Source organism: Pongo abelii, chromosome 4, assembly GCF_028885655.2.
Source record: "Pongo abelii isolate AG06213 chromosome 4, NHGRI_mPonAbe1-v2.0_pri, whole genome shotgun sequence".
Taxonomy (NCBI): domain Eukaryota; kingdom Metazoa; phylum Chordata; class Mammalia; order Primates; family Hominidae; genus Pongo; species Pongo abelii.
The window spans coordinates 152,861,342-152,880,368 of NC_071989.2; the positions used below are offsets into that span (position 1 = coordinate 152,861,342).

Here is a 19,027-nt window from a genome sequence, read left to right on the forward strand (position 1 = left end):
CACAATGCACAATAAGTAGCAAGGGAGCTATAGCACATCTTTTGAGGTGTGAGTCAAATGTGTTGGGACTGGTATAGCAAAGTGGCTACCATTCCACAGAAGAAACAGGTTATCTACAAAGTAGCTTAGCAATAGTCATAGTGCCTGTCCCCTAAAGCATTGACCAATATTAGTGCTAGAATTTCATAGGTGCTCAGAGGATAAAAAGGGTACGTTAAACAGATAGTAAGTGTGTTTACATGAATTTAATGTAGTGTTCAGGACTCTGGTTATAACATAAAATTTACTCTCTTAGATTAAACCAAAGATTAAATTATAAACCTAGGGATTGAGCCCATTTAAATACTGCTAGATGTAGGTGTCTCTCTCTTCACTATTTCCCAGCTTTTCCTGTCTCACTTGGCTTCTTTCTGACTGAATGTCCTCCCATTAGGTATGGAAGATGGCCACTGAGCTCACATACCCCTAGCTTGGCAACCTCCCAAATCATAGAGCATGTATGACCCATCATATTTCACCAGAACAGTCCCAATGAGGACTGGATTCACCCATCCTGAGTCTCATGCACTTACCTGAATCACCCACTGTGGTCAGAGGGTGGGGAGAACTCTGTTCAAATATGGGCCGTGTGTTCCCCTCTGGGAAGGCATAGCACCATGGTTGACAGTCATTTAAGAGCAATATGAAACAGGGAAAGGGAAAGAAGGAGGCTTTACTGGAAGAATGGAACACACAAACTCTGTAGTTAATACATACACATTTTATTTTAAGAGACAAAAGATGCCGAGATATTGATTAAGAGGAGCTGTAGGCTTTGAGAGACTTGTTCCAATTTACAAAAAAATCAGTGAAAAAAAAAAAATGAAAAAGGAAATCTCTAGGATGAAGAGGACCAGGTAGGAAAAGGGGTCAGGATGAGCTGCAGAACTTGAAGTAGGAAAATAAATATGTTTTGGGCAGAAATAATCAAGTGTGATCTTATCCAAAAACATCTGAGACTAAGATGAGGAAATAAAATGAGGAAGAAAGCAAGCAAAAAGCAAAAATGACTTGGAAAATGGAAAAATGTGTCATCAAGGAACATTTAAAAGAGCAAGACAGACAAATCATTGCATTGCTTTAAAATCTAACAGGTGAAAACTCGGAGCTGAGAGGGTATGCCTGATCATTATCAAATAGGGAAATTATATAAATAGGAACCATGGGCTGAATGGTTAAGAAAGTTAATTTTTACCTAATTGTCCAATGCTTTAGGGATGTTTATACTAATAAATTATTGAGTGATGGTCAATTTATATATATATGTATATATATGTATATACACACACACACACACATTTTATATACAAGTATACTTTATATATAAAATATATAACACTATATATATTATATATATGTAAAACACTTTAAAAGTTCTTGATAGGCCTGTAGATTTTGCCATTTTTCTCTCTGGGTCAGCATGTTTTTGTCATAAGTACATTAACTGTCTGGCTATATGCCTAAATATTTTCTATTCTAATGTCTTTTGCATGTCAGAATTTTCAATCCATTTTTCTTTTTGGGTGGAAGGTTTACTCTGTCACACACACATTCACACACTCTAACTAAACTTTGCTTTCTATACACAGCAGGCTTCCTCCCCCATTCATTTATCATACAGATATTCAATGAGCATCTGCTACTGTATGCCCTGGCATGCTGATCTGTGTGTGCCCTGGAGCACACTCTAGAATTCAGAAGGAAACAAGCACATCCCTTACAGTCTAGTGCAGAAAACAGACATTCAGCCAATAAACCTAGAAACCCACCCGTGTTTACACATTATGGTGCTGTGAAAGCAACGGGCAGGAGGTTGGGACTAGCTTGAAAGAAGAAGGATGCGTGGCTGGCAAAGGGAAGATCACACACAAAACCTTGAGATATAGAAAAGGGCTGGCAGGGCAGGAGCTGAAGTAAGGTGATTTTTTGTTTGTTTGTTTTAATTTTCATTTCCTAGATTATGCAGTAGAGCACACATTCCTGCAGGTCAAGAGTGTCTTTCATTTCTTTTGCATCCCTTGCAGGGAGTGTCCTGGTTATTCAGGTGTTGTCTCTCAGCTCCAAACACGCCCCTTTATACTCTATTTGTGATGCCAGGACTGGGATTTGGGTTAACCACACAGGCTAACTACACTTTTCCTTTGCCCAGCTTTCTGTTAGGCTCTGTCAATAGGGGGTGCTAGAGGGAAACACTAAAACACGGGAAGAATTCCTTGCTTGCCCCTTGCTCCTATCAGCGTCAGCCCAGCGTTTGTTTACTCCAAAAGCAGTTGGTTCCAGCTTCCCTTTTTTCCCCTCTATAATCCCCTGAGCCAGGCTGCTTCAGAGACATCAGCACCAGCAGGCCACATGCCCTCCTCAGATGTCTGGGTCCAACCTCCACACAATGCCTCCTCTAAGCTTTTAGGTTCTAATAACTGCATCTTCTTTTACTTGTCTCCTCAGACTTAAGGATGGTAGCCACTTCCTGCAGCCACTACCTTTGTCTCTTCACTGTTACCTGTTTGCATTTTCACTTCTCCCGTATCTGTCTAACCAATACTTATGTTAAATTCTCCCTGTTCAGGTAACTGGTGAGGTGCCTGTGTTCCTGACTGACTCTGATGGATGCATGGCTAGTTTAACTGTCTGTTCTTGCCCATACTAACCATCTCTCAATAGAAGCCCCCACTGGGTCCCTCCAAGACCAACTGCTCATGAGTAAAAAAGGTCAACTGCAAGCAAGAAATTATGATTGTCAAGCTTGAAGACAAACTTTTTTCAGAAGCTCTCATAGCCTGCCTATTCCCAATCTCCACTATGCAATATCTTTTTCAAGGTTAGCAGAATTATAAAAACATCAATTTGGCCATTATTGACTTTTCAACTGGGATACCAAGAAAGCCTTTCAGCAGCCTCAATAAATTAAATCTGGCCACCTAGCTCCCAGACTGGCAGGCTCCTACATCATTGACAGAGAAGATAGGGGAAAGCAGTTTTCCCAGCTGTTGCAGTAAATGATGTGCATTGTGCTCACAACCATTAGCAGGCGGAAAATTTGAAGTGTGGGCACATTGCAGAGCTGCCTCTTTTAAAAATGCATAAGCACTTTGTGAGTTTGCTAAGTCATGTTTCACTCAGCTCGGTTTGAATTTTTCATAGAGGAGAAAAATTCTGTAGTCTTTTCTGTTTAAGTTCTTCTTTATCAGTAAGAACTGCCACAGTGAGGTCTATAGTGGAAGGGGGCCAAGTCTAATCATACAATTTGCTTGATTAGTCCTCAGCTTTTCTAAGTTGTAAAATGCTTGAAGATTTAGGGCTTTAAGGACTTAATATAACTGAGTTTCCTGCCTCTCCCTGTTTAATCCAAAATGCAAATTCTTTCCCGTTCTGGATTTAAGTTTATTTGATGTGTTTTCAAGTAAATCTTTATCCTGAAGGGCTTGTCCATTTGTGAAATTTTAAGCACTGCACTATAAAGACTCCCTTTTTTCCAAAAACATCCCCTGTTCACATACCATGTCCCAGACACAGTATGTGCTTGTGGTCACTCACTCACCATTCCTGTGTTGAGGCAGACATTACTAACAACTGAATACACATTTTCCTGATGCATCCAGCTGTAACATCAGTGTCATTACTAATGTGATATTCCAGCTAGACCTAAGAATTAGCTGTGTAGTGTATGGATGGAAACATTATAATTATGTAGCAGGCCCCTGATTTGTTTCCCTTATATGGAATAGTGTCAGCATTGTAGTAGAACAAAGATGTATAATTGAATGGAATACTTAGTGTGCCGCAAATTATGAAACATCCTTTACATTAGTTATCTCACTTAATTTTCTTCAAAGCCCTGTGAAGAGAATACTGTTAACAGCCTTATTCTTCAGATGAGTAAACTGAGGCTCAGAGAGTTGAAGTAATTTATGTAAGGTCTCATAGGTGACAAATTGTGAAGCCTGACTCTGGCGCCTGAGACCTGCACTGCCATGTTATCAACTTGATACAATTCAACATATGTGTTCAGCTCATTCATTGATTATTCATCAAACATTTATCAAGCCACTCTTATGCAGCAGGCACCAAAAATCATACAATATTCAACAAATTCAGCAATGACTTATTAAAAAACAAGGTAGAGCTATTAGGCTCTCTGACCAGCAACTAGATAATAACTCCCCAAACAGGCAATAGATTTCCCGCTTTTTAAATATCAATAAATCAGACTTTTCTTGGAATGAAATGGTTTTCTTCCCACATCTGGCTAATCAATTGTAACCTATTTTCTCCCCAAATGGAGAGAATTATTCCAGCCAGTATTGAAACTTCAGCAAATTGGAAGCAAAATACATTGCAATTTGAAGTACCAAGGTATTTATGAGATCGTTATTTGCTATAATTGGGGGGATTCTAGAATACTTTGTGTTACAGAACTGACCTTTCATAGATCTTTCCATACTTCCCAAGACTTGTAAGCATATCACAGTGAGACTGCAAGGTCAAAAGGGTCTAGAGCTTACATGTGTCATTTCTGCGTTCTGATTTAAAACCTCTTTGCTTGTAATTAGGTTCTTGGGAAGAGGGTAGTCAGGCAGACAGTGCTCCTAGAAAAGATATGGGGTGGTTATCTTCTCACGTTTGATTATTTTTCAAACTTCACAACAACTCTTAATGTAGGACTACAGTTGGGCTGTAGTACTACTAATCCTATAACATTGGATCAGCTGGATGGGGCCCTCCTGATCCTATCTTTCTTTTTTGGTTTAATATAATATAGAGACTTCAGAAGCCATCTCATAAATTATCTTGCCAAAATAAATGGCAAGTAAAACAGTCAAATGTTCTCATAAAATCTTGAAACATGGTAGTATGACGACCTCCACTAGAATTAAGTTGTTCAATTCCCCTTTGATAGTGATAGTGCCCAGAATAAGTGGAAAGCAATACTTCTGTTTGGTAGCAGGAGGATCCTAGATGACATTTAAATACATGATCATCCCAGCAGTTCAGGGAAGAAATAACTGCACCATTGCCAGGTTCCTGGCTTGGCACATAGTGAGGGCTTCATGCAGCTTTCCACATGAATATACAGAAATTTTTCACATGATGGTGTTTGTGTTGTTAAAATAACTTTTGGAAGACTGAGTGCGGTGGCTCACACCTATAATCCCAGCACTTTGGGAGGCCAAGGTGGGCAGATCACTTGAGGTCAGGAGTTCAAAACAAGCCTGGCTATGGTGAAACCCCCTCTCTACTGAACATACCAAAAAATTAGCTGGACGTGGTGGCAGGTGCCTGTAGTCCCTGCTACTCAAGAGGCTGTGGCAGCAGAATCACTTGAACCTAGGAGGTGGAGGTTGCAGTGAACTGAGATCGTAGTACCACTGCACTCCAGCCTGGGCAATAGAGCAAGACTCTGTCTCAAAAAACAAACAAACAACAACAAAAAACCCCAAACAAACACTTGTGTAGAAGACTCAAGTTTCCTACTGGGTCCATTGAATGAAATGAGTTTACCATGGGGAAGGTGACTGACTCTTGGACAAAAAGACAGCAATTGCTTCTCTACTTGTTCAGCAGGGTTTATGGCCAAAATATTTTGTAATCTTGCTTTAAGGTAATAGGTGTATCCCAGCATGTATTTCTTTTCTTCTTCCTTTTTGTATTTCCTCTCTTCCTGTTCTTTCTGTAAAAGCTAAATTCAATTTCTGCACTTTTCCAAAAAGGTTTAAAACCAGATTGTCTCTGGTTTGATGTGATTACTTTTCTTCAGCGCAATTCATTGGAACCATTTCTCAGTTAAGTCATTTTGGTATAGGGGTTGCCGAGTTTGGGGAAGCACAAGCAGATTCTGCCTAGTAAAGGTAAAAAATGATCCCCTCAAAATGTATGCTGGCAGACAGAAACCATTTTCTATTACTGATATTTTCAGTCACCAGCTGGTATATGCTGAACAATTTCTGTATTGCATGGGAAATGTATAATAGCATGAGATAACTAGAACAATACAGCTATTGTGATTCCTTTTTGGCTAATTGGATTGTTGCATTTAATTTAATGGCTTTATAAATACAATGATTACTCAGTCACATTTTAGAAAGTGACTGGAAAGAGTGGGTACAATTTAGGGATACTTCTGGAGTTGTGATTTATAGAAACTTTTGTTTTACTTTCTCTTAAAAAATTATATGGAGATAAGTTGGTATATATGTTTAAATCATTTAATATGTAAAGAACAGGCATTATACAAGAAGATAGGACGTAACTTTCCTAATGGTTTTCATTCTAAGTTTTCTCTACTTTGACTATATTAGAAATGGCAATAAGGTAACATCCTGCATAATGTGACCTATTTATTTATGAGAATAAGATATAGTGTAAATCAAAATGGGGTCTCCTTTAAAGCTATATAAAGGTACTACATTATCCTTGTCCTCGATATCGTAAAGGAATTTGTTCTCTTTACTTTTATGGATTAAGTACAAAGAATTGTAGAAGTGCCCAGCATGTAATACATGATCGGTAAATAGTGTTAAGTTTATGACTCCAGGAAGACTGTGGCTGTTCAGAGGGTGGAAGCGGGGGGCAGTGATTTATTTTTAGGAAGTTGCTTTGTGCCATGATTGTGGACTTTTCTTCCTGGTTCACGGAGCCACTGTGCATCTGCAACATTGCTCTGCCTTCAAATTGCTAAATGCAGCATTATGAGGCAAGACTCAGAGCAATGGGAGAAGAGGGACTCATATTGGCTTAAAAAATGACACAGAATATAGTTTATCATATAAATGAAAAGCTCACTGGCAAGACTAGCTTCAGGTGTGGCTAGATCCAGGTACTTAAAAGTTATAATACGGTCTTTTATTGAATTTCTACATTGTTCCTTGGCATATTTGCTGGTATTACAACAACAGATACTTCACTGTGCTCATATTAAGGAGCTCATGGCCTAGTAGCTAATATGATATATAACAAAATGTAATATGTGCAATAATACAGGTATTTACAAAGTAGAACTATTATTCAGAGAGGAGAAAAAAGCAAACACTTCTGAAGAGAGGTTAACAAGAAATTCAGAGAAGTTATAACTTGAATATTGTTTTGAAGTAGAAGCAAGGATTTTACTAACAAGGATACTGAATAAAATGGTTAATTGGCATGGTTATGGCCCTTGGAAGATCTGTATTCAAATCTCAGCTCTGCCACTTTCAAATTGTACAAACTCTGGCAAGTTTCTCAAACTCTTGGGGTCTTAGTTTCCTTGTATGGAGACTGAAATTGGAACTACTGAGTTAACAGAGTTTTTGTTAAGGACCAAGGAGCTGAGGGATACCCAGATAGACACAGGCATAGAGTCAGTCCCCTTTCTCTGGTTACTGTCATTCTGCTTTCATAGTCTCCTCCTGTTGTACCTGACTGCTGTCACTTGGAGCTTTCCATCAGCTATGGAAAATTGGCCAGCTTTTATTGAGAGTTTACTGTGAGAGAGATACTGCACTAAGAATTTTGACTTATCTAACTCCTTCCTATAACTCCAGATAGTAGGAAAATTATTACCCTTATACCACAGATGAGGAAACTGACTGAAAATCTAAGGGATGTGCCAAGGTGACAAGCTTAATAAACGATGTTAGCTGAGTCTTTCTGACTCCTGTGCTCATGGGCTTAAGCATTATACTATATTTCCTCTTATATAGCATGCCATCATTAATTTCCTCCCCTCGTGGACTTGGCTTTTGGGTGCTCCTGTTGCAGCCCACCCTGGATGCCACCCCACATTTTCTAAAAGCATGGTTCCGCGATGCTTCTCTTATGTGTGTTTGTGCGTATGTCCAAGTGCTATACTGCTACTCCAACTGACCTGGCTGGCATTAATCCTTTGGGTCCTTTGCTTTCTTTTCAGGTGAGCCTTCCAGATGGTCACCCTCACACTGCGATTGCTGCTGCAAGAATGGCAAAGGTGACAAAGAAGGGGAGAGCGGCACGTCTTGCAATGACCTCTCCACATCTAGCTGTGACAGCCAGTCTGAGGCCAGCTCTCCCCAGGAGACGGTCATCTGTGGTCCCGTGACACGCCAGACCAACATCCAGACTCTGGACCGTCCCATCAAGAAGGGCCCTGTCCAGCTGATCCAACAGTCAGAGATGCGGCGGAAAAGCGACTTACTCCGGACTCTGACTTCAGGCTCCAGGGAATCGAACATGAGCAGCAAAAAAAAAGCTGTTAAAGAAAAGCTCTCAATTGAGGAGGAGCTGGAGAAATGTATCCAGGATTTCCTAAAAATCAAAATTCCAGATCGGTTTCCTGAGAGAAAACATCCTTGGCAATCTGAACTTTTACGGAAGTATCATCTATAAGGGAGGGTTGGGGGTGGGAAAAGAAAAAAAAAGTCATCATTTTGAAATTAACCTCCTAAAAGGAATTCATATTTTAAAGGAAAAAATACAACTAATGATGCACATTTCTTAGAACACAATAGTCCATTGATATACTACTGCCTACTTTACCTAGTTCACCTTAACATGTAAATCCACAGGGTAGATTTCTTTCTAGATGTGGAAGTACAAGAAAATCTTTTTTAGTTATTTGTTTGTTTACTTGGTCCCATGTGCTAACTATCTTGTATATAATGACAGCCAGCTACATAAAAGTAGCTGAGAGGCCTTGGGAGTCATTTATCCCAAACTGAGTTTTTTCTCTCATCTTCTACCTCCCTCCTTTGAATGAGGGTATGGTAGAAAAAGATCTGGCCCAATGGCATAAGTTTGGAATTTTTAATTTTGGTTTTTCCTTTTGTTTATGGAGTTAGGGTGGAGTGGCAGATTTATATGACTTTTCACTCAAATCTATATGTGCCAGTTTATATTGACTCCGTATGCATGAGTATTTGTGCAACACAAGCACAACTAAGTATGTATATACACATGATGCACAAGATGCCAGGACCTAGACCTCCCAAGGGCTGTGCTCCTGCTCCCAGCAGCCCTCTCTTAGAATATTTCAGATGGATGAGCTTCTGACTCTTTCTTAAAATTCTTTTGGGAAGATTTCCCAGCCTTTCTTCACAACACTTTCTAACATCAAATGACTCTCATCATCAACAAATTGTATTCCTTATTTTGAAATTAATACCCTCAGGCTCCATTTTACTGCTTTACTGTTTGTCTGCATTAAGAGAGGATGAGGAGAGCTGGTCAAACATTCTTTGTGTTAAAAAATCAAACATTCATATCCACAAAATTTTCTGCTAAATGACTCCACACTCAGCCTTCTCTACCCTGAACTGAATTATCACACTTTTCTCCATGTTTTCAGAGTTCTTACTGCCCACAGTTTAATGGTGTGGCCTTTCCACATAATCCACATTAAATTCTATGTTCCTGTGTTGTTGTGGAACTAAGGACAACACACGGTACTTGAATAAGGGTCTGGCCTTTTGTTTGTTTTAGAGAAAGTTGTATTCCACACACAACCTAATAATTTCTTATAAAAATTTTAAACTACAAAGCTACATTTTTACTTGCTTGTAGCCGTTTTTGTTTGCCTTTGGGATTCGGGCTTTGGCTGTGCCCATGCTAGGATTTAGCTGTGTCATTTTTATGATGTCTATAACAACACAACAAGGCAACTGAAGCTCCAAAGTTAAGGTTTCAGATTTCTAAATGAAACTATCTTTTTCAATTACATCCTGACCTGTATAAACACAGCCAAAAAGAAACTGTTAATAGCCATCCATCCATGTAACTCTGTATTTTACTAAGGTACCAATAGCTCTTTCATCGACTTCTGCTACATGAAGGTTAACAGACCAGCTTTTATTTTTAGCATTCCTCATGCATTTCAGTGGTAACCAAAAAATAATTTGTCAATTAATAATTGTGTGCCAAGCACTCCTAATTTGTTTTATTGCGTGTGTGTGCATGTGTGTATGTGTATCACAGGTAATAAAGGCAATTGGATGATATCTGTAGGAGGAAAGCAATGACTAATTTCTTCCTTTTGAAATCTTTCATTGATGCACATTTATTATGTAAGAAGTTCTGTCTTGATTTCTGTTCTTAGTGATGACTAGTATATGAATATCTTTCTGAATTTTTGTAATTCTCGCCTTCACACTTGGATGACAGACTCAGCTAATGTTTCCTTGTCCTGAAGGTTTGAATGGAGTTTAAAGTTTTACATAAGTGAAAAAGAAAGTTTATCTTGGGAGTTGAGTTGTCAAGAGAATTATAATTTATGAATTTAAGTGTCATTCTTTTCTGTATTAATATATTAGCAGATATTTGATCTTAACTACAACATAGCATTGTTTGTAAAGCTTACCAATATGTCTTCATTCTTTTCAATGTTTCTTGATAGCACATGGCAATACCATCATCCTAATAACAGAAGATCTTGCAAAGAATCACAGAGCTTAATGGGTCAAGAAGTTGAATTTGGGGAAAATATCCTGAAACTCACTTTGGTCAAATGATTATTGTGTTGTCACTGGAAGTACTGTCAAAGACTTTGGGGTCTAACTAAAATGGCCAAAGTTCCAACTTCCCTAAATTTCAGACCTGACTGTAATGGCCTCAAGATAGAGAAATACCCTCATAAGAGTTAAAGAATTAAGATGATTGTCAACCCAATATTTCTACTACATTCTTTAAACAGGAAATTAAACACTGCAAAAGGAGTGTTCAGGCAGTGTTCCTCTGACCCCTGACCTGTCATGAGTTTTCTCTGCTCTGACATTCCTTATACATCCAGTGAATAAAGCTGGAATAGAAACCCTGTTTAAAACAATCACAACAGCAATATTTTTATTCTGGGCCACCTCTCGACTGGCACTCATCCCGTGGTAAAATATTCCAGTAACTAAGACAACAGCATGGCATTTATTTGTGTGAGTGTTTATATAGAAATGAACATAGACCTGGCCAGTAAAAGGCTCTGAGGAGGCTTAAAGTACCTAGTTTGAGTGGAGTTATCAAGTGAGGTCCAGGTAGCCTGCAACATTGGAAATGAGTTCTGGGTAAGTGAGTTATAAGAGTACACGCTCTAGTAACTCTGGTAATCACTGTGACTCGGGCATGTTTCCCTGAAGTTAAAATAGTTTTTATAACTTTTTGTTTAATTCTGAACAAAACAATATATATGGTTTACTTCTCGAACATTGGTTATGAGAAGGGCCATAAATTGCTAATATAAAGAAGTTAGTAGTATCAAGTGGATACAATGAATGGGGAATCACATGTGTAGAGCCCCAACTTAGATTGCCTTCTGGGAAATCCCATGATACTAAAATCCAGTGAGCTTTGGGAGATCATTCCCTAAAGGTTTGTGGGTCGTCTGAAGTCAGAAACATATTTACAAAGTCCTTCTACCCACTATCAAAAATGAACTGATCTGCATTCAGCAGGAAGAGGGGAAGATAGGAATATGAAACTACTAGATCATATGGTATTGTGATTTTCTTCCCCTGCTAGGAAAAAATGGCACTGAAATGCTGTCAAAAAATAATGAAGTGAAGTGGCTTCCAAAATATGCACTGATGTTATCCTTTGTATTTATAGGCACAGTTATCTTACTGAAAATGCATGCATGGTGAATAAAAATAAAAGGGGGAACAATGCACAAATAATAAGCGTTCCCTTTGCTCTTTATTCCTTCATAGTTGTATCTATTCCAACCAATTCATTTTCGGGGAACACATTTATTAAAGGGTGCTGACATGGAATTTTTCTCTTTTCAATTAGCCTTGTTAGATTCAGAGGGACCTTTATCCATAGGCACAGGTGTGTTGCTTGTTCTGGGCCCCATTACTCCCTGCGCTTCTGGATTACTTGTGCTTTCCTGGGCTTTAGATTCTTCTCTGAGGATCTTTTGTTGGTGTCAAACAAAACATGCTACACTGAGACAAAAGGAAGGCATGTATGGTGTTTTGTAAAATTGACACCAGCTCCCACAATGGGAACCAGATTTTGATTCTTATACATTTTCCTTTGCTACAATTCCAACCTTCCAACTTTGTATCTACTATAGTGTAGATCTGCGAATTTGAGTGCTGGTATTTTCTGCCACTATATACCATGCCATAGAATTTGACTAGCCTTGGTCCTCTAGATGATCTTTGCTAGAATTAATAAGACTCTTTCTGTGAACTTTTAGGAAGAATTCTTTGTCACCTCCACCTGACATACCAATTTTCAAAAGAAAAACGAAGGGAGTTTATTTTTCCTTATGGTGACTCTGTGGCAGATAAATGTTTTTGCCAATTTGCATGCTGGTTTATAGGTTTAGCATGGGCCATTTCTCTCTTTAATGTCTTGGTATTGTTGGTGTCTTGCAATCTTGATGCCCCACAGTTTCAATTTATTTATTTTCTTTTATATTGTCAAAATAGCACACTAGAGAAAGAACCAGAGTGAACATTCTGTATCCTGAGTTACAATGGAGTTACATGTCATTTGTATAGAACTGTATAATGATTAATATCTGCAGAGAAATTAGACCAAATGAAACCTGCTGGAATAGGTTTGATTTATATTGCCTTCATCATTCTGGTTTCAGATGAAATGGTTATTGCTGTCTACCCCTGCTGAAAGAATAGAGTCTTAAACTTTAATAATCACAGCCTTGTGATGCAAACACAGAGCTTATTTGTTTGAAATGCCTATTATTCTCATCTTGCTGTATACGTTGGAATGGAGATTCTTTTTCCAGTGATCTCCATTGCAAACTTTTTAATAGTGTTTTTTAATACTCAGTATGCACAAAAATCATGTGTAGCACTTGTAAAAATGCAGATTCCTTCAACCTAACTTCAAAGAGTCTGATTCAGAAACTTGAAGCAGGGCCAAGAAATTTGTATTTGAGCTAGTCTCCTTAATAATTTTGATGAGGATTGTCTATAGATGTTACTTGGAAAAATTCTGCTGTTTAGGGAATATGCAGAGGCCAAGAGCTCCTTTACTTCTTAGAAGCACTTCCTCATTTTCTCTTACTTTCTTCCCACTGCAAATAAGTCAAAGCATGCATTATTCATTATCTTAAGAGAAAACACCCAAAGAAAAACATCCTAAGACTAGGGCAGAATAGATTTTCATGAATTCTTTGCCATTTCTTCTGCTGTCTGTCAACCATAACCCTTTCTCCATATTGTGTGTGTATGTGTATGGGTTTTTTCCCAAAATAAAAGCCTGCATTATTATAGTCTTAGCTCTGGGTAGATGGGAGCATATCTCTGAGTGAGATGTATCCTAATGATACCCAACAAGAAATAAAAATAATGATCTTTCCCAAGGAGAGTTGTTTATTTCTAGGCCCTTACTTAGTATGAGTGGGAGGAAATCGAAAGTGATCCATAATTTAATGATGTATATGGCCCCAAAGGTGATTCCATTAACTGCACATAAAATATAACCAAAATGAATATAGAATGATTAGTAAATTCAGCTATATTTTACCAATCAAATCCTGTGCCATTGAACTGCTAAATTTGTCCAATTTGACTCAATCAGGACTATGAAGCTCTCAGATAATTGAAGATCCTGAACCCTGACATTAACTAAAAACTTGAAGCCAAACTCATGTGTAAGGATAAATGCAAAAAAAAAAAAAGAAAAAGAAAAAGAAAGAAAGCAAGAAAGAGTGAATTCAAAAGGGTTTCAATGATCCAATTGACTGTATTTATTTAACAGAGTAACTGGATACGTACCAAATTCCCACGTTATAAGAAAGATAAAAATAGAGATCATGCTTGTCATGATCATGAGTGAATATTTGAGTAAATATTATTGCCAAAGGAAAGTGAAGGATGTTTAATGAAACTGATGAACATGAGCAACTAATTCTGTTAAATTGGCCAAGATTAAAACAAAAATGGTTAAATTTGATTCAGTTTGTTGCCCTCTCTCCTCTACTTCCTAAGTGGGATCCCTTTTCTGTCCCGGCTTCCTAATGTTCAAAAAATGTTTCTCTTGCTTGTGAACAAATTTTGTTGCCAATTAGGTAAAAAATGTTAAGTTCCCAGACTGTCATCCTTGCATTATTTAGGAAATTTACTTTTAAAAGGATAAAGAAAAATGTGCCTGGCCTAGCAACTATCAAGGGCTTGTCCTGGAGGAGGGTGGGGGTAATCTTCCTGTTAATCAGCTTTGTAAAACACTTATATGCCAACCAGAGGGTTTATTAAGTCTCTTGTCTCCAGCAACCTCCTCCATCTTATCAGTTTATTTTTAGAATTGACCTTTAGATAATTTACCTGCATTTGCACAGTGAAAAATCAACATAACTTTATATTATCTTCCTACTGACGTGGTCTCCATCCATCACAAATGGAAGCAGAACTGATGCTTAATAAAGTAGTGAGAGTTGCTTTCAAATTACATTAGTGTGCATGTGTGAGTGTGAGTGTGCACATGGCAATTTTTAGGTTTATGTCAGCTCAGTGGATAATGTGCGTGGGAGTGCTATCCAAGTGCATGGAAAAAGCCTTTGGTTACATAGTTGCACAGCTTTTTAGTTCAGCACAATAGTTTGTCTTTACTGTGGATGTCAGTCGTTGAGAATGTTAAGTAAAGCTTGTCTCCTCATGTGAAATTCAAACAATACTAATTTCTGGGGAAAAATCAAACTCATATCCATGTATATAGTGAAGAGAGTCATCTTATTCAAAAAAAGAATGTATTTTTGAAAGCTAAGATAGACATAGAATACACATTAATCATCAGTAGTCTTTTTTAATTGCAGCCAGTGGTCAGTGGTTTATCTATACCTTTAGGTGAGAGACAGAGAGAAACAATTTCAGGAAACTCTCCTTGATTCATGTGGGTTATGTGCATTTAAGGCCGTGGCTCTCAAAACCAGGAGTGGTTTTGCATACCAGAGATCTTTTGGCAATGCCTGGGTTTATTTTTTGTTTCATGATTTGAGGGGTGCTACTGACAATTAATGGGTATAGGCCAGAGATGCTGCTAAAGATCCTACAGTGCACTGGAAAGCCCTCCATAACAAAAAGTTATCCAGCCCACAATGTCAATAGTGCTTAGCTTGAGAAACTCTAAATTAAGCATGAGTTTAAATTTGTCAAGGCATTTTTTTTTTTCTGTACCATATACGGAAAGTCTTCCAGGTCAATAAATAGGATAAAATAGAAAAATAAAAATCGGAACCAGTTTAGATGTGTATAGAAATTGTATGTATGGAAATTATTTGAAGTTAGACATAATAATCTCTTTATACAGATGTGAAAGCTGAGATTTACAGAAATAGGAAACTTTTTCCAGGGATCTGGTAGTGATGAGGAAGGCCTGTAGTTTAGGTGTCTTGTCTTCTTCTACTTCAGTCTTTCTGCCTCAGAAAAATTATACATCAGTAATATTGTCAATCTTTCAACAGTTAAATGTGTTTGTTGTGAAGCATTCTGGGATCCTTTTCAGTTTACATGATCCTGTTAAAGATGTTTCCCAATCTGATCAACAGTAGACCACAAAGTGCTCTCAGAAATGAAACTAGTAAGGGGGAGAAAGTGTTTTGAGCAGGCCAATGATTTCATTGTCTGTAACTGCTTATCATACCCTTTGTTACTTTAAGTTGAATATTCCCTCACTGAGAATGGTAAAATCTTATTGGAAAATATGTTTCCTAGACTCACCCAGGGGTGGCTCCCATGTCCTTGTTTCCAAACATGTGACAAGTCTAAGCACAAGTCCTTGCTACTGAGTCTTATTGTTTAGCTTATATGTACTGACTTTATTAGAACACAATTTGTGTCTGAAATGATTTGACATTTTTCTTTTACTGTGTCATACCAACATCCCAGGGATGGAATTATAGTAGGGTCATTCTAATTCCATTTTATACAAGGGAAACTAAGGACCCAGAAAGTTTAAATCAGTCATTTATTTGTTTGTTTATGCATATATCCAGCAAATATTTGTTGGGTACATACCATATATAGGTCACTGTCATGAGCATTATAATGTCTAAGCAATCAAATTTGGAATAAGGAACTTGAATTAAGTTCACTCATATCCTAGACTAGCATTATTTCTATATGTAGTTCTGATCAATATTCTAGAATTATGGTTTAAATATCAAGTTATAAATAATATATAGTACAGATTTATTATTATGTACCTGAAACTCTAATAAGTACTTTTCATGCCTTATCTCATTTAATCCTATCATAAGCCAATGAAGTAAGCCCTACCACTATCCTCTCTTTACAGATGAGGTCAGTGAGGCTCAGAAAGATAAAGTAGCACATAAAGGCTCATAGCTAAAAAGTGGCAGAGCCAGATTTTCCTCTGAGTTTATTAAACTCTAAAGGCTGCTGGCTTAACCATCTCTTTGTACAGTCTGTTCTCTCTGTTCTCTGAATTTGCCTGTTTCTCCTCTCTCCTATGCTAAACAAAGTGAGATCCCAGCCTGACATCCTTCCTAAAAGTCATCAGGTTTTTTTGTTTGTTTGTGACTTGCATTTGCCTAGGAGGTAAAGAAAGGGCAGATTTGCTACAGGTTGTACTTTATGCCACAAAAATTTTCAAGGGGACCATAATGTTGTAGAACAACTATCTGGTGAGTACTGATACCCTAAGAAACTCACCGTGATAAGCTAGCTTCCAGGTCGGGAGAAAATGACACCTGCAATTGCTTGCTGTGCTGCATACAGGTCACTAGGGCAAGCTTCAGGAGAAGTAAAATAGGTGTATGAGCATGTTTATATGTGTTTATACATGAGTGTATCTAGGTATCTGCTATTTTCATCTTTTGGCTTGTTAAACAGTCTCAGTTTTTTATTCAAGACAGGTCAAAAGCCCAAATGTGATTAACTGCCCTCAGCATCTCATTGTTACTGTTATAAGTTGGGAAAAAGAGAGGCAGCTTTAGAAAAGAAACTTCACTGAAATATGTGCATGCGTGTGTGTGTGTATGAGGAGTGTGTGTGTTTATGTGTGTTTTGTGTTTATGTATAAAATTATATGTATATATGTACATAAGTGTGTACATCTAAATGTGTATATATATAAATATATATCTATAGCTGTACATATGTATACACCCATAAACAAAGCTCATAGTTTAAAACTTTGGAATTTTCAGTTTGGAGAACTTATTATTATTACAATTTACATTTGGTTTCCTAGACGGTCTAATATAGTTCTAATTTCCAAAATTCTCTTCCACTAAAAGTGGATATATTTATTTATGGTGCCGAGAACATTAACAAAATATTTAGGTTTAATATCTATGAATAATAAACAAAAAAAAGTGCATTTAAGGAAACACCAAACTTGTAAAAACTGGCTCTCTTATCCAAACCATTTGTTGGAATTTCAAACTACATGTTTTCAAACTTCTTCATTCCAAAAAAAAAAAAAAACAAAAACAGAAAAAACCCAAAACACTACCAAATGAACAGTGATAATGTTTAAGAAGAAAAAGAAAAATGCAGGTGTATGATAGCACAAATTCAATGGTTATTGCCCTAGTGGTGCTTCACTTACCTATTGGTTAATTTATTATATCCTGGTTAATTTCACTATATCACTGATGAGGGTTCCTGTGTCCCTACATGATTTATCGGTGGAGCTAATTATCTGTTTAATTATTTAAAGCTATAGTAAATAATTTATAATATGCATATTGTAAATAGATACTAAAGGTCAAGGGCACATTGTAATAATCACAAAGTTTTAGTCTCCTGCAAATAACACTTGAAGCCTGTTTATACAATACCCAAATAGTTGCTCAAAGAAAGAACAATGTAAGTCAAATACAAGAAAACCTTACTTACCTATTTTGGCATTTTACAGACATAACAACCAAATTAACGAATTTTGGGCATCTTAAGAATACAGTGAGTTGTGTACTCATTCATAGCCACATGCTTTGCATATTACTGGGGAATGTGAAAAATATTTAAAGTCAACCAATGCAAACAGAGATTCCCTGCTGCTCCTTGGGATCAGTTTGTATGCACACACAAGCCCATGCCTTCAACTGATAGTCCTAGCACAGATCCCTCCTCCCAGAGATCTGTCAGGTGTGCCCACACAACAGAAGCACTTGTAAACTAATCAAGCACGGTCACCGAATCCTTTTTTCACCAGCCTTCTGCAGATGTTGTCTTAAAAACATAAGAAAGAAAATCCATTTTTTTTTAAAGCAATGAGATGTTCTAATTAGGTTTGAGAACATTTGAAGGAGCAATTGTTTTTTCCCCAAAATTTTGGAGCAGAGGGGACATTTTACATCATCCTAACTTCATGTTCCTCTGTCATTTTATTTTATTTATTTATTTTTAATTCCAAAGGAGAAAGTTGAATCAGGAAAATTTGTCTTAAAATATACTGCTTAGTTTAGAGATGGACAAACTAATGTATTTTTGTAAATCATGGGTGGTGGATGTCAAAATCTCTCATTAATTACCCTGTTTTTTCCTCTAAGGAAATTGATTCATGAATAATTGGAAAGGTATTCTAGTTAAGACACACAGAAACACAAACTTAGGGGAGCTGCACTTCAGAGAGTCCCACTGTAACCTGTTAATAGAATCTGTTTTAAATGAGTCACTCCTTAGATTGGCAATGACACCCAGCTTAGTCTGTAAAATCAGGAATCTTTGTGTTGGCTGAAGGAAGTTAGTAATCTTAGTTGAATTCCTCTTCCCCATGTCTTTCAAAACCAGAGCACTGGGTCGAACCTAACCAACAAAATAATTCGTCCAAATTAAATTGACTTTTTAATATAATATCAGCACCACCCCTTACACTTTAAAAGTTAAAGACCCTGTTGATCAGGTTACCTGGAAATTTCAAGTGCATCTGACCAGGGATTATCAAGCTCCTTGTGACATCTGTTTCTGATGCTGTGAATGTGATGTCACCACAAATAGAGGATTCTGAATTTTGCTGGTACTAATGCTGAGTGGTGACTTATTGGGGCCTTGCTCATGTTACTTTTTCCTGACCTCATTCAAGCACTTGATGACTTGGGTCAGTTTGTTGCACATTGATG

At 37.4% G+C, this 19,027-nt stretch overlaps 1 protein-coding gene across 4 annotated transcripts in view; it reads left to right on the plus strand.

Annotated features, from left to right (window-relative positions):
• The window catches only part of KCTD16 (potassium channel tetramerization domain containing 16), a 315,260-nt gene extending 301,594 nt beyond the window's left edge, over nucleotides 1-13,666 (plus strand). For all 4 annotated transcript variants that reach the window (XM_002816032.5, XM_054556012.2, XM_002816033.5 and 1 more), the window contains one exon: nucleotides 7,922-13,666. In XM_002816032.5, the coding sequence (XP_002816078.1) occupies nucleotides 7,922-8,376 (455 nt within the window). In that variant the 3' untranslated portion in view covers nucleotides 8,377-13,666. The remainder of the gene's footprint in view (nucleotides 1-7,921) is intronic.
• Nucleotides 13,667-19,027: the final 5,361 nt, after the last annotated feature.